Here is a 15,474-nt window from a genome sequence, read left to right as displayed (position 1 = left end):
TAATCAATCCAAAAAGGATATCTCAGAGTTGTACAATATTTTGAGACAGTTTCAGGTCTTTGGGATATAAAGTTAATGAAGATAAAACATAGCCTATAGCTATAAATTATGTACCCACACAAATTGATTCAGCAATATCCATATTTACGAGGACACAATAAGATGAAATATTTAGGATTACGGATTAAAAAAAACATTATTGAAGCTAAGGATATGTGGGAAGAGAATAAACAAAAGATCATACAAAAACCTGAGAAACGGGAAGCTCTTGTTTATGAATATAGATAACAATATACAAGCAGTGAAACTGCATTTAGTCCCTTTGATTGTCTATACAGTTCAGGCATATTTTTTTCAACCACAGAAGAAGTTGCGTAAAATAATTTTAATAAAGAGTTGAAGAAATTTGTCTGGGAGGAGAAGAAGGCAAGAGGAAAGTGTGATAAGTTGATCCTTCCAATAGAAGAAGGTGGTTTAAGAGTACCTGATTTGAAGGGACATTTTAGAGCTACACAGTTAAGGCTCATATACGCAACACAAGCAGAAGGTTATAACTCAAACTGGAAAGGGATTGTGATGAAGTAGTAGAGAAGTTCAAGAAATAAAGACAGTGCAATTCTGGATGCAGATTCTTAAGAAAAATAACCATATAGAATATTATATTCATAAAGTAGCAGAAAGTAATCTAAGAACTAAGCCAACACAACAATGGAGAAAGGAGATTTTGATCAATAAGATGACCTGAAGTAAGGGTACAGAAAATAGACAAAAGAGGGCTGGAACTTACTGGAGAAAACTGGCAAAGGAACCAAGACATTGGGAGCAAATAACTAGAGAGGGAAAAGAAATAAAGAGGATGAGCCCAAGAACACGTTTGGGCTGCAGGGACTGATATTACAATACAGGCAAAGAGAAAGGCATTGGTTCTTAGGCAGGTACTAGGCTATTGACCCCTAGGGCCTATACAAGCCTAGCCAAAAAGGTACCCTGGCTTTCGCCACCTAAGAAAATTATTTTCCTGTGCCCCTGTCAAGTAGAACCACAGAAGTGATCCCGGGGGTGAATTTCCTATTACCCATCCAATTACCAACCAAGATTTTTCTTGAAGAGTGCTAATGAGGAGCTCTGTTTGACATAGATAGGTAGTCTGTTCCAGAGTATGGGAAGTCTCTGGGACAGGAATCTATCCCTCCAGCATGTTTTGTTTATTGTGGTGACAAGGTTTAGGTCCCTAGAGCGTGTAGCTCGGAGGGATTGGGATTTCTTTAAGTGGAGCATGTCCAACAGCTCTGGGTTTGACATAGCTCTGTATGTTAGGCAGAGATCGCCTCTGAGTAGGCGATATGCGACGGAGTAAAGCTGGAGTTTTTTGAGACGGTCTGCGTAAGGCATCTGTTTGAGGCCAGTAATTCTCTTTGTGAGGTATTTTTGTGGCCTTTCCAGTTGTTGTAGATGACTTGTGAGGTACATACCAAAAGGGGCGTTGTGCTCTATAATGGGCCTAATGAGTGATGAGTAGAGGGGAACAATGACCTCTTTTTTTTCTGGATGAGAAATGTTTTGTGATGAGGTGTGCCATGTAGAAGTATTTCCTGACCACTGTGGCGATGTGATTATCAAAGGAGAGACTACTGTCCACCTGAGTCCCAAGGTCTCTTATCACACTTTCGGTGTTATGTAGACTACCGCCTATATGGTAGTTCATGGGTGCAGAGCTTTTACCAAAGGGGATGACAATGCACTTTTTGGCATTGAGCTTGAGACCATGGTTTTGACACCAGGCATCTGTCTAAGTGAGGCCCTTTTGTAGGATGTCCACATTATTAGGAGTTTCGATTATGGCTCCTAGTTTGCAGTCATCTGCGAATTTAGTTAGCCAAAGACCTTCTGTGTTAGCCTGTACTTCAGAGAAGTAGATATCAAACAGGAGAGGACCCAGGACTGAACCCTGTGGTACGCCACTTGTCACTGGCCTGAAGTCTGATTTGGAGTCTGCTACTTTCACAGTGTGGGTTCTGTCAGTAAGCCAGTTGGCAAACTATCTTGTGACATAAGGATTTATACCTAGTTTAGTGAGTTTATCTATAATTCCAGAGTGGGGGATGGTGTTGAACGCCTTGGCGAGATCTAGATAGGCTGTGTGAACCACCTGACCCTCATCTATGGCTTTGGTGACTATTTCAAAGAAGTCTATCAGGTTTACGAGACATGATCTGCCTTTTACAAACCCGAACTGTGTGGGGTCCAGAGTTTGGAGATCTCCAATGTCTTTGTTTATGAGTTCCATGATGATACGTTCCATGGCCTTGCAGACCAGGCTCGTCAGGCTAATGGGGTGGTAGTTAATCTTTGATTGGGAAGAGAGAGAGTGGAAAAGCCATTTACAAATGAACAGCAGCAGAATGTATGTAAGGCTCCCAAGTATGCAACAAAGTCCAGAAGGTTTAGGGTTCTGTGGTTGGAATTGTTTGCAAAAGTATTTGTTTTCAGGTAGATAGCAAATGTTGGAGGTGTGATGAGCAAGAAAGAGGTAATCGGGAACATGTGTTTTGGGAGTGTGATGAGTTGGCAGACTTTAAAAAAAATCCTTGCATACTACTCAGTCAGAAATATTGGGTGAGCAAATAACTAAGAATATGATTTTTTTGAGCTAGGAGAGAGGATTTGAATTGCCTAGACACAGTCTGGCCTTACCTAGTGCAATTCTGTTAGCTGTCAAAACAGTATTTAGTAGAAAATGAAAAGCAAAGTCTGAACCAGCTTTATTTGACGTACCAAATACTATAAGAGAGAAAAAAACTGTAAGAGGGATTTTTAGAAAACAGCAGGACCTTTTACATATAAATAAACGGAGATATAAATGGAAATTGTGGGAACAATACATGCAGAATAATGTTCAGGATGAGGAGTGAGGTTTAAGGGAAGGCAGGAATTCAGCAATTTATGTTCATGTTGACGATAATAACAAAGAAAGAGAAGATATGCAATGTATAATGTACGCAAATGTAAAAAATGTTAATATGGTTTGTTTTCTTTTCTATTAATGTATGTTTGCCATAAAAGATAATTTAATAAAGGTGTTTAAAAAAAGAATGTCCTGCCTCATTTCTGCCTTAGCCTTCAGATTGTACAGGAGGGATTCCTGAAAGTTAAACATGCACAAAACCAAGGAAAAAAGTGTTCCAACTAACATGGCCAAATCCAATTTAAAAACGCACAAAATGTTTAATAAGATAAAACAGATAAGCGCTTTCAAGCATTAAGCTCTTCTTCAGATCTAAAAAATAGCAAACTATGAAGCAACAGAAACACACATTCTATTCACTAAAGCTATACAATTAAAAAAACACAAGGAATGTTTCAATGAAACAGCTGACATAAAAGTAATGCAGGTCTTAAAGTTACAGTCCCATTAAGCCCAGGAGTCTTATCAGCTTGTAGCCTCACAATCCACTTCACCTCTGCCAGTTCAGTACCATGAACAATGTTACCTCCCCCCCCCTCTTATTCTTCTTCACCAGCTGTAAAACCAAAAATGAAAAATTATGCCCTGGATTAATAGAAACATGTTTCATAAATGCATTTGTCGTGTTCTTAAGCCAGACATCACTCATATGCTTCAAAATTCTTTCTTTAAATGATCTGTTAGTTTTCCCCACATAGAAGTGAGGGCATTTACTACAGACTGCCAGGTACACCAAATCACAACTTCTACAATCGGCATACAGCCTGGAACTCTAAGTAAAACCAGCCAAAGGATGCTGAAAAGCTTTAGCACTTGAGATATAACTACATGCTTTACATAAACGACAAGGGAAGGCCCCAACCCTCTCAGATCCAAGAGGACTGTAGTCATTGTCCAAACTGGGACCATAACATAGCTGTCTCTTCAGAGACATAGCATTCTAAAGCAGAAACTAGGTTTGTTGCCTACTGTTTCTCTAATGCACTCATCCATCTGAAGAATTGACCAGTTCTTCCAAACAGTATCACACACCCTACTGATGTTGCTAGAGAAAGTCAAAGTCACACGTACATTGTTGTTACTAGTGACATTTCGCCTCACATCATATGATCTCTGTCCATCTCCCCTTCTGAAAAAAGGGGTCCAATCCGTGGATCAGAGTGTCAACCCCTCATTCATGTGTATTTGCAGTTCTCTCTGTTGATACCCTCTACTAACAAAATTGCTTTTCAAGTCCTCAGAGGCAGTTTGGAATTTGGCCTCATCAGTATGTAGCCTAGAGATTCTCAGAAACTGACCTTTAAGTACATTGCATACATGCTGGTATGAATCTGTAGGGTGGGAATGGAGGGTTGGAGAGGGAATAAAGCTCTGGAAGTTAGACTGGCTGTCAGGCTCCCACAGGTAGGAATCCCGCAAGTGACTTCAGCAGTGAATATTATTAAGAACATCTCAGTGCCACTCTGCAGCTTCAAGCAGCCAAGGCACTGTCTATGGAAGTAATAAATGTGACTAAACATATACGTGTGTGTGTGTCTATATATTTATTTTTCAGTTTTTTCGGAATCAAATGCAGGCACTTTCTAAAGAAGCATTTTAGGCAGAGATTTGAGCAGTATGTCCTTTGCCCTGGCTGGTGTAAGACTGTTGTGTGTGGCCACATAAATTCTTAAAGAAAGAAGAAAATTTAGATTTTATGATATTTTTGAGGCGGTATTAGAAGGATGTGCCTCCTTTTGTTCTGCCCATTATAGAAGTCTCCAGGAAGTAAGGGGCTCTGATTATCTATAGCTCCTATGTTGTTTGCGCTAAATGATCAGAAGATTGAGCATCACCTGCTGGGAACTGTTGAACAAGTGCTAATTTCTGCTATACATTTCTTATGTGGGTTATTTCCTCCACAGGCTGTCATACATGGTTAACTCTCTTACTACTTCTTTATCAAAGCTTTTTCAAACATAATCTCAGAATTTACAGGCAGCAGCTGCTCTCCAACTGCAGGCTCAAAAAGTTGCATATTTTGCTGTCATGGCAGTGACAGAGAAGTGGCGCAGATGGTTGTGATGGCTGTCAAAGTCATGGCAGCTGTTTCAGTTAAGAAACAATAATGTTGTGTTCTGTCCCCTTCTCTCACATAAGCCAGATGACAATGATACTTTTTTTCCTAGCAAGCATATCTTGAATCTGATACAACTAAATATAATATCACCAGATTAGCAAAACAGGTGGGATGAAAAGAGAAAAAAAAACACTCCTAGTTCTTTACATGTATTAACCTAAGAAACAAAAATGCATAGTAGTTGCTTAGGTTGAAGAGTTACGAGATGTGACAGTCAAACCCCAAATTTAAGCAAATGGAGCCACACGGAAAAGAGATGAAAAACACGTATTTCTAGAAATATTTATCTTCTGAAGTTTTTCCATTTTTTAAGAAATAAAACTTACTGTGCCACACAGAGTTCATGCACTTCTGCCATTTTTAACTAGTAAGACATTAGCAGATCTAAGTTTAGTGCATTAACATGTTGTTTACCAGAACTGTGAGATAAATCTGATATGCCTGAAGCAGAATACATTTTTACACAGATTACTCATTTTCAACCATCAAAATCATACAGCAAAAAGACAACTATGCATTTGTACACAACTTCAAACATTACGTTTAAAAGTAAAACTTTCTCTTTTACAGTACTGTAAATTAAAGGTAAAATGAATGGAAGCACTGCAGCTTTTTAAATGGCCCATTTTCAGGGCATCTACTCAGTCAAAAGTGTATGATTTCAGAGTTTATTGGCTATTAGTTCAAGCTGCTGAACAACACTATTATAGTCAAGCAATAGTAACTGAGTTATAAAGCTACTAAATAAAATAAGTTAATTATGCAATATGTGACAATTCCCTTCACTTACACCAAGTACAAGAAAGGAGGCTTTCTTACTCCATCAAGCCAAGCATGACTACCATGAATCAAGAGATCAAAGAAAAAAACAGCATGTTTTTTAAAGAATAACTTTCCTGCATCAAGTTTCATACTAGTACCAGCTACTACAGCCATATAAAGGGATCAGAACTAAACTCAAAGGACAAGCTGTGCACAGAAAGAAAGAGAGCAACTCCCTCGTGCTTTCTGCGGGTCACTTCCAAGGACCATGTTAGCAGAGCCGCAGCAGACCCTTAACAGGCAGCTCGGCTGCTACCAGTAATTAGCTTGGACAGTTCTGGCTCCAAGTGAGGCAGCAAGGCTACATCATAATGAGCTCAGCTGGGATTAGCAGGACAGGGCAGGGAACCAAGAGCGCAAAGGCATTCTGCTGCACGTATGTATCCAAGAGATCAAACAAGGATGGCTGGCTAGGTTATCCCCTCACCGCCTCATTCTGAAAATGAAGCACGGCAGTGTGCAAAACACAGGCTAATGAAGAGCGACACCTCCAACAGATGAGAGCCACATTAATTAACACTACCTCTAGATCACATTATACAGTTACTGTTAGTGCTACTAAACTTGTCACTGCCACTGACAGAAGGGACCAGCTTTTCTTTTCTTGCTTTTGATAAAAGAACTTGTCTGATGTAAGATTCAGCATTTGCAAGGAACTTGTCTGTGTGGCATTTAAAGACTACACAATTAGACATGCTACAACCCGGCATATGAATTAGCTTTAGAAAGAAAAACCCACTTCTCAATCAATAGTTTCTTGTGTTCTTGTTTGAAGTAAGCCAGCTCATTCCACACTGCATCACTGTCTTCTTGCTGGAGCTGCCAAGGTTCTGCTCGCTGACTTCTGACTTTACTGCTTTTGTTCCTGGGAATAAGTGCAAGCCAAAGAAAAAATGCTTTCAATTATTAAACATGCTCTCTGCAGAAATTTGCTTTATGTAGAACACATTTTAAAGTATTTATTGTAAGGTGGTCCGCTTTAGTAACTGCCATAGTTGTTAAAGTGGTAATACTGAAAATGTGCGGTTCAAGACCATAAAGTGAATAGTGTTTAACAATACATGGAATAAACATATTATTACTTCAAATTTATTTACATTTCTCCCTTTTCCTTTAGTATGTAACATTGTCATTTTATTTATTATGAAATATAGTAACTGTACAATTGATTATTATAGGAACTGTAAGCACAGTGAAAGCTTCCTCTAAAACAGCAGCCCATGCGATACAATTCTCTAGAACAAGACACATTCATGCTCAAATTAATTTTTTCTGTCCAGAGAAACAGGCAAGTTTCTTCATATGCCAGCTTACCAAATGTATAAAACTCATATTGAAGTGGATGTCTAAATTCCTTAAATAATAAATGGCAACATTATGTAAGTGTACTTACTTGGCTTGCTCTCTTACGGCAAATATGCTTTGCCTCATCAAACAGAAGTAACCAGCACTTGCTAAGTGCAACTAAATACCTTCACGGGGACCAGAGGCTTGGCAAGAAAACAGACATCATTTCAACTAAAGGTATGTGCTTCCAATTAAAGAAGACTGAACTAACATATCAAGTTATAAGAGTTCAAATTAATACACCTTCAGTTTAAAAATTAAAGAGAAAAAGTGTGGTTATGGAAGTTTTTTGCTACTTCCAACACAATGACCAGTAAGCAACATCTCTGTAGTAAAACAACATATTTTTAGGAATAGATTACTTAAGTGCCCAGCATGACCTAAAATCCTTTCAATAACTACTGTTACTATCAAAGATGCAATGTTATGGTACTTAAACTACCTCATCCTCTACGACATAGACTTAGTCCGAAAGTAATGACAGAAATGATTTCACCACTGCAATGGTTGGGAAGAGAGGAAGAAGGTAATACGAGAAGGCAGGCCTGCAATAGAATCCTGCCAAAAGTGTTCTAAATTTGCATACTACATTCCAATGATAATACAGAATGCTGTCCTCAGTCAAGGTGAAAAGTATCTACCTTCTATGATGATGTGTCAAGTCAGCAGGTAGACAGACAGAATGGTTTGTGAGCTGTAATGTTTGGGAATGAAGAATGATGCAAACTCTATCTCGCAACCTACCAAAACAGTTCTAAACTTAGATACTACATTCAGGTTTTAATGCACAGGGAAACTGCCTCAGTCAAGATTATTATGACTCAATGCTTACCTTGCTCAATCATACAACATGAATTAAAATAATCTGAAATTAAATCTGATCAAGACAGAATTCTTGAGTGTGGATCATCTTTATCAGAGGGTTTAGATTATGAGGCTAAATAAACCAGTATTTCAGTCAGGATATGGTTGTGGCTGAAAGGAAACCTTTAAAAATAAAGCATCCTTAGTCAAGTCTGCTTTCTCCAGCTGCTAAATTCTTCTCAAATCAGACACTGCACATTACCTCTGTTGTTGGCACATGCCTTCCTGGCCTTAAGATTGGAACACAGCTATGACCCTTGTGCTTTCAGTGGCTATCTTCAGCTCCTGTATGATGAAGCTGCACACTTCTTATATGCCAAACTAAATAAGCAGTACTACCCAGTCAGTTACACAAAACCAGGTCATTCCTGTTCTGTGTGAGGCCATCATACAAAAACTTTCATTGGCATAATTTTCCTTAAATAATTAGAATCCTAGGTAAACATCCATATATTCCTTTCCGGAACCCCTCTGTTTACCAGCAGAGGGATGATAGAGATTTGCAAGGATGTGCTTATAATCTGCAGGATGCCCCCTTTTATGGCTTCCACTTTACTATCCTAGTACATAACAGTATGTCATAACTCATTCATATCTCCTCTAAGGTCTTGCATTTCACAGCTGAGTTTTTTTTTTTTTTTGCTTCCGTTGCTACTGTGGTATTATTAACTGAACTAAGTTATGGTATTTATTTTATCCACTGACACTGTATGGCACCTTAACCAGTAAAATGTAGTGCTCATTACTAACTCTGGATCAGGTAAGTCTGATATAGAAGACTACAAAGTACCACAGAGGATAGCAGGCTGAGTAGACTGACAAATTTACCCAGTCTTAGCCACAAAAATATCAGGCACAGTAGTGGGCCCAAGGACTACATGGTCAGGAAAAAACAAACAGCAGCCATATAGAATATACATTTGACAGAACTCTTAGCAAAAACACGATTATTATGCAAGGTAATTCTGTCCTTACAGAAAATAAAAAATGACTACTCATTAAGCACACTAAACTTCCACAATGTTTCATATGATAGTAGTTTAGCAACCAAAGATAGCATTTACATGAATGAAAATGCATCTTGTACTGCATGAAGGATTCATTTTCAGATACTGGTATGAGACCTCCAAAACAAGAAGCATGGTAGCTCAGTGGTTATAGTCTTTGTTTCACACCTCTAAGGTTTGGGGATCAATCCAAACCTTTGTCAATGACAACATGGCATCTGCATGTTATGCCTGGGCTTCTGTGTGTTTTCTCTGGGTCCTGTTTCCTCCTATCAGCCAACAATATGCCAGTCGTCTAAATTATTTTCATATTCACCCACACACATCTCTGGGTGCCATGCAATTAATTGCTACACATATCATGGAATTATGGCTAGTCAACAACTTTTTCATCAAAACCAAACTCAGAAATCACAGCCCATCAGAAGACTACATATGAGAAGTAAGAATTGCCCCCGCCCACCACCACCACAAGACCCACGGTAGCATATGAAAGGGAGATTTGCTGGGCGAAGCTTAAGAGAAAAGTTCTTGACAATTTGCAAAGTCAGCTTTTGCAGCTTGACAAATCATTGTATGCTCAAATATGCATATGCACTCACACACACACACACATATACATATGCGTTTACATATATATACATATACAGAGAAAGATGGAGAATAGTGAGCCTTGCTCACTTCTGGCTTCCTAAAATGGGGCCTAGTCACTTTTCCTAGCTAACAAATAAATAATCAAAGAAACAGTAAGTAAACAATGAATCAAACCGATAATGTTGAGGGCTGACAACATCAAAATAAGTTCCCATTGTCCATTCAACTAGTGTGCAAGAAAAAAAATGCAAACTCCAACTTAATGGATTTAACTCATTCATAGTCTGAGGCTTACTTTGAAAAGAAAAAGGGACAGAAGACAGTAGTGCTGGAAGAAACCCACCTTAAAAGAAAATGGTTTAATAAATGAAATACTGCACAAATTATGATGGCCAATCTGCATGCTGCTAAATGTAACTGGGAAGGTCCTTCAGCCATAAACACACCTAGTTATGGCTGTGTTTTCAGATGTCAGGCATGGAGGTTAAGGAATTTCAAGCTCAGGATAGTAAAGTAGCTAGTGTCAAGCACTGCATTAGCAGATTTCATTGGCGCAGAAGTGGCTAGGAAAAAAAACAGCTTCTATTATAAGGAGAAACAAATCTGTCCAAGTCAAAAGAGAACTAGGAGGATAACTGGGGCTTTTTCCATTTCACCTTTTTTCAGGAGCTGTAGGTGAAAGTAAATGAAGGGGGCAAAAATGTCCTTTTCCAGGCGACTGCACACAATCAAAAAATGTCAGCTGTGGAGGTAACTAGAACCATCAACAAAAGTTTTGTACTTAATGTGATTACCCTCCACTGGACCAATAATCAAGGAGTCTCAATCCACACCACTGGCAACAGTGGGTGACGTTCACTAGACCAGTAATCAAGGAGACTCAATCCTCACCACTGGCAACAGTGGGTGACATTCACTGAGAGGATGACAGGTACACACATAGTATTTCCAAATTCAGCTCCCTGCAGCAAGTGCAATTTCCCTTAAGAGCACATAGAGGCCACAGTCAGTCCAGGGCTGGTTTCTCCCTCTTTCTCCAGATCCTCAATAAAACTCCCCACTGGCACACCAATAGAGTTGAGCTCTCAGCTGAATGACCAAGCCAAGACCTCCAGCACCCTCTGTCCAAACAGTGCTTTGTGTCCCTGATCAAGTAGCTATCATACACATTCTTTGAGGTTTGATTTACATGCACACACCTGGGAAAGCCTGGCACAGGTTTACTAGCTATGCCCCCTTCTGCCCAGACTATAAGATGGTTTTCACTGCCACCAGTCAATCCTTATCAGCTACTTTAGGGCTCTTAACAAAGGGTGTCCAATCTTACTGTGTAATATTAATATTAACATAAATGGTAGTTTGACCAAGAGTAAGGATATTAGGAGTGGCCCACAGAGTGCCACCAAATAAATATGCAAGTACTCTCAAAACTTAAATATCTCTACAAAGATCAGCCATAATTAATGATTTAAATATATTTAATAATAAACAAAAAAGAACACAATACTTAATATATATTCACAGTGACATCAGAGTTCAAAATCACAGGACATATTTAACATAACATTGAAGTACAGGCTCACACAAATAAAGAAAAACAGCTAAACTAAACTTCACTATATTCCTGACTGTATCTAAGATACTGTTCCCTAGAAAGTTACTTCATTACAGCAAGGCAGATGTGGCGAATGGTGTTTCTTGTTATTGTTGTCAAGTCCAAGATAAAATGCAGGATGCTGTCTCTCGCTGAGAGACTTCTCAAAATAATATCTAAAATATTACTGCAGGGATAGCTTGCAGAATGACATTACTTCTTGTCACCAGACTTTTGGTTCCCAGGCAAAACCCCTATTGTTGAAGCTGGCAGTATTTAGCATCTCCTGTAAAAATACTCATACAAGGGCTTTTGCTCAGATCTTTGGCAGATGCTGGAAGTCATAAAACAATTACATTACTTCATGCTTCAAATGCCTGACTGGCTGTCACAGCATGCACACAAGGTATCAGATTATCAAAATCATTCCCTAACAGGACATCTGCAGGGATATCATCAAACACACCTACTTCCTTGCTTCCTTTTCCACACACCCAGTCAAGGTGAACCACAGCCAAAGGTATTTGGAATGGGGTCCCTCCTAAAGCTCTGACTAGAGTAGATTGCCCAAGCAAGTAGTGCTCCTCTTTAATCATTGCAGGCTTTGCAATGGTTAAGTCAGAGGCTCTCTCTCTTAGCAGTGGCCTGTTTCCCATCTACTAAGATAGGATATAACCTCTTGTGGTAGTTTGGTACCCTTGTTGTCTCTGGACAACTTACTGCTGGCATTCTATTATTCCCACTTGGTGGCTCTCCCACCTTTTGTTCCCCACCTTGTCTCTGTGGACATCTACATGCTACATGGCACCACTGTTTACATTTAAAACATTTAACCCTTGATCCTGGCCATGTACCTGAATTAGTGGCTTCCCCTGTTACTGGCAGACTCTGCTGGGGCAGTCTAGGCTGCCCACCATGGGTTCCCTTAGAACCAAGTGCAGCACTGGGTATCCCTTTCCTGTGCTGTGGTGCACTGCTTGCTAGGTATAGGTTTCCTTTTTTCCCCAACTCATTTGTGGTGTTGCATTTGCTATATGCCAACCAGATCCTCATGTTCTCAGGCAAAGCTCTAAGGGCTTGCTCCCTCACCAAAAGGTCTTCCAGCCCTTCAAAAGTGGTGACCTAACACCCACTCACCCCACCTATGAAAATACGTTCTTAACTTAGCAATATAATCACACACACACACACACACACACACACACACACACACACACACACACACACACATACACACTTTCATATGCCTTGAGTTTATGCTCACAAAACTTTTTTCTATAAGCTTCAGGAGTTAACTTAAAGCATTCCAATAAACAATGTTTAACTGTATTATAATTTAAGTAATCAGTATCAAGACAATTAAGAAACAGAAGTTACAGCTTTACCATGGAGTAAGGGGGTCAGGAACCGTACCCAGAGCCCTTGGTCAACATTACACTGTTTGCATACCCTTTCAAACATATGAATACAATTTTCAAGAACTGTGGAAGATATTTACTAACCTTTATTGCTTCTGGAGTTTGGTTATTCCCTTCCCCATTACCTCCAAGACCCTGGAGAACAGTCAGCATCCTCTTTTCATGTTGCATCTGCCTCTCATTTTCTTCAGCTTCCAGACATCTCAGTCTCTCTGTTGGTTCTAATTGCATTTGTTTCTCCTGCCGCAGTCTCTCTGCTGATGCTAGTTCCAAAGGTTTGGCCTCCAGTTCAAGTCTCTTCAACTTCAGACGGATTTTGAAGTCTTCTGAGGAAAAATTGAACTGTCCAGTTTCTGACCGTTGTACATCCCCAAGGTCAGTCTGGCTGTCTTCCTGGTTGCTGGTCTGTGATGTAGCTGTGAATAAGGCTGCAATCATTTCCACTTTAGTCAGGTTAGCATGCACCAGTCATTTGGCTTGGCACATCTCAGCCAAATGGCTCCTTGTGAGCTTGTCATAATCCTCTGCTAACATCCTAGACAGCTCTCCCTGACTAAAATAAAAAAATAAAAAACTATTGTGGTATCAAACTCTGAACACCCTACAGTGTGGCTGCTTTAGAGTACAAACACCTTCTTGAGTAACCACTGCTTACAGGCTACAGGAGTACAATATCCACACCACTGAATCCCAGTATGTGATTTGGTGATCCCACTACTATTCACCAATAAATATGTGATGTGGATATCCCACCACTGCCACCAAATGTGATGATCCTCCACTAAACCAGAAATCAAGGAGCCTCAATCCTCACCATTGGCAACAGTGGGGGAATGTTCAGTGACAGGATGACAGGTACACACACACACTATTTCCAGATGCAGCTCTCTGCATCAAGTGTAATTTCCCTTAAGCGTAAACAGAGACCACAGTCAGTCCGGGGCTGGTTTCTCCCCTCTTTCTCCAGATCCCCAACAAGACTCCCCACTGGCACAACTATAGAGTTCAGATCTCAGCTGATTGACTAAGCCAAGACCTCCAGCACCCTCTCTGTCCAACCAGTACTTCGTGTCCCTGTCCAAGTAGCTGACACACACACACTCTGAGGTTTGATTTACATACACAAACACACACACACACACACACACACACGGGAAATGCTGGCAGATGTTTACTAGCTATTCCCCCTTCTGCCCAGACTATAAGGTGGTTTTCACTGCCACTAGTCACTCCTTATCAGCTACTTTAGGGCTCTAAACAAATGGTGCCCATTATTACTGTGGAATACTAACATTAATATTAACACAAATTGTAGTTTGACCAAGAGCAAGATATTAGGAGTGGCCCACACAGTGCCACCAAATAAATATGCAAGTACTCTCAAACTTAAATATCTCTACACAGATCATCCACAATGAAAGGTTTAAATATATTTACTAATAAATAATAAAAGAACACAACAATACTAAATATATATATACTCACAGTTACATCAGAGTTCAAAACCACAGGAACTATTTAAAATAACATTGCAGTACAGGCTCACACAAATAAAGAAAAACATATAAACTAAACTTCATTGCATTCCTGACTATATATAAGAGAATTATACTGTTCCCTAGTAACTTACTACTACAGCAAGGCAGATGTGGTGAATTGTTCTTATTGTTGTTGTCAGGTCCAAGATTGTTGTCAGGTCCAAGACAGAATATAGAATGCGCTGTCTTCATTGAGAGACTCCTCAAAATAATATCTAACATATTACTGCTAGGATAGCTTGCAAAATGACATCACTTCTTGTCATTTGACTTCTGGTTCCCAGGCAAAACCCCCATTGTTGAAGGTGGCAGTATTTAGCATCCACCTGTAAAAATACCCTTACAAGGGCTTTTGCTCAGATCTTTGGCAGATGCTGGAAGTCATAAAACAATTACATTCCTTCATGCTTCCAAAGTAGCAATTAGTTCACCCTAAAGACAATACAGAACCCTTACTAGTGCAGACTTTGTATCAGCATTAAAAACTTGAGAGCTAGCCTCTTTATGGCATAGCCTATAAAGTGATTTAATTTCAAATATTTTTCTAAAGTTTACTGGACTGAGGTTAACCCTCTGTATTCCAGTTTCCCCTGTTACAATTTCCCCTGTTACAATATACACATTTAAACAGTTACAATAGTGCAAGTAGATTTCTGTTCTCTTCCAGTAGGGCACATTGTGGATACATCTTAAACACAGCACTTTAAAATACCTTTTCAACACAAACAACTGTCCAGAGCAGTTTGATATGCACGACATACAGTTCTAATACATTTGTAACACAAGCATCTTATATAAATTAGCTCGATATTCACAAATGACAATTATTTACAAAATTCCAGCTAGCTGTGCTGGCAGTACTTCCTTTTGTCACACTTACCATAATGACAAATCCATGTTGTCTGTCTCTGTCTGGTTCAATTTGTGGGTTATTGGATCCATCTCAGATCTGACACCAGCAAACTCTTTCAGATTTCCAACTTGCCAGGCTCTGCCTCCCTTACCTACAATCCCCTGTTCCTAACCCAACCCCTCAGATTGAGTTTGCCCCATCTAACCCAATCTCTAAGCTACAAAAAAACTCCCCAAACCTAAGGAGGATGCAGGAATCCAAGAATAAGGAAAGGACAACCTCTAGTGCCCAGTCATCTCAGATAGGGAAGTTTACCATAACAAGCCAAGGGAGAGAAGGTTGAACCAGACGGC

At 39.6% G+C, this 15,474-nt stretch overlaps 1 protein-coding gene across 1 annotated transcript in view; it reads right to left on the bottom strand.

Moving 5' to 3' along the window:
* The window catches only part of CNTLN (centlein), a 3,122,808-nt gene that overhangs the window by 1,832,631 nt on the left and 1,274,703 nt on the right, over positions 1 to 15,474 (bottom strand). The window contains exon 12 of the mRNA XM_044061293.1: positions 6,646 to 6,771. Coding sequence (XP_043917228.1) covers positions 6,646 to 6,771 — 126 coding nt within the window. The remainder of the gene's footprint in view (positions 1 to 6,645; positions 6,772 to 15,474) is intronic.

This window comes from Protopterus annectens, chromosome 2.part0, assembly GCF_019279795.1.
Source record: "Protopterus annectens isolate FY-2018-M chromosome 2.part0, PAN1.0, whole genome shotgun sequence".
Classification (NCBI taxonomy): domain Eukaryota; kingdom Metazoa; phylum Chordata; order Ceratodontiformes; family Protopteridae; genus Protopterus; species Protopterus annectens.
This window is presented reverse-complemented; position numbering and strand designations above follow the sequence as displayed.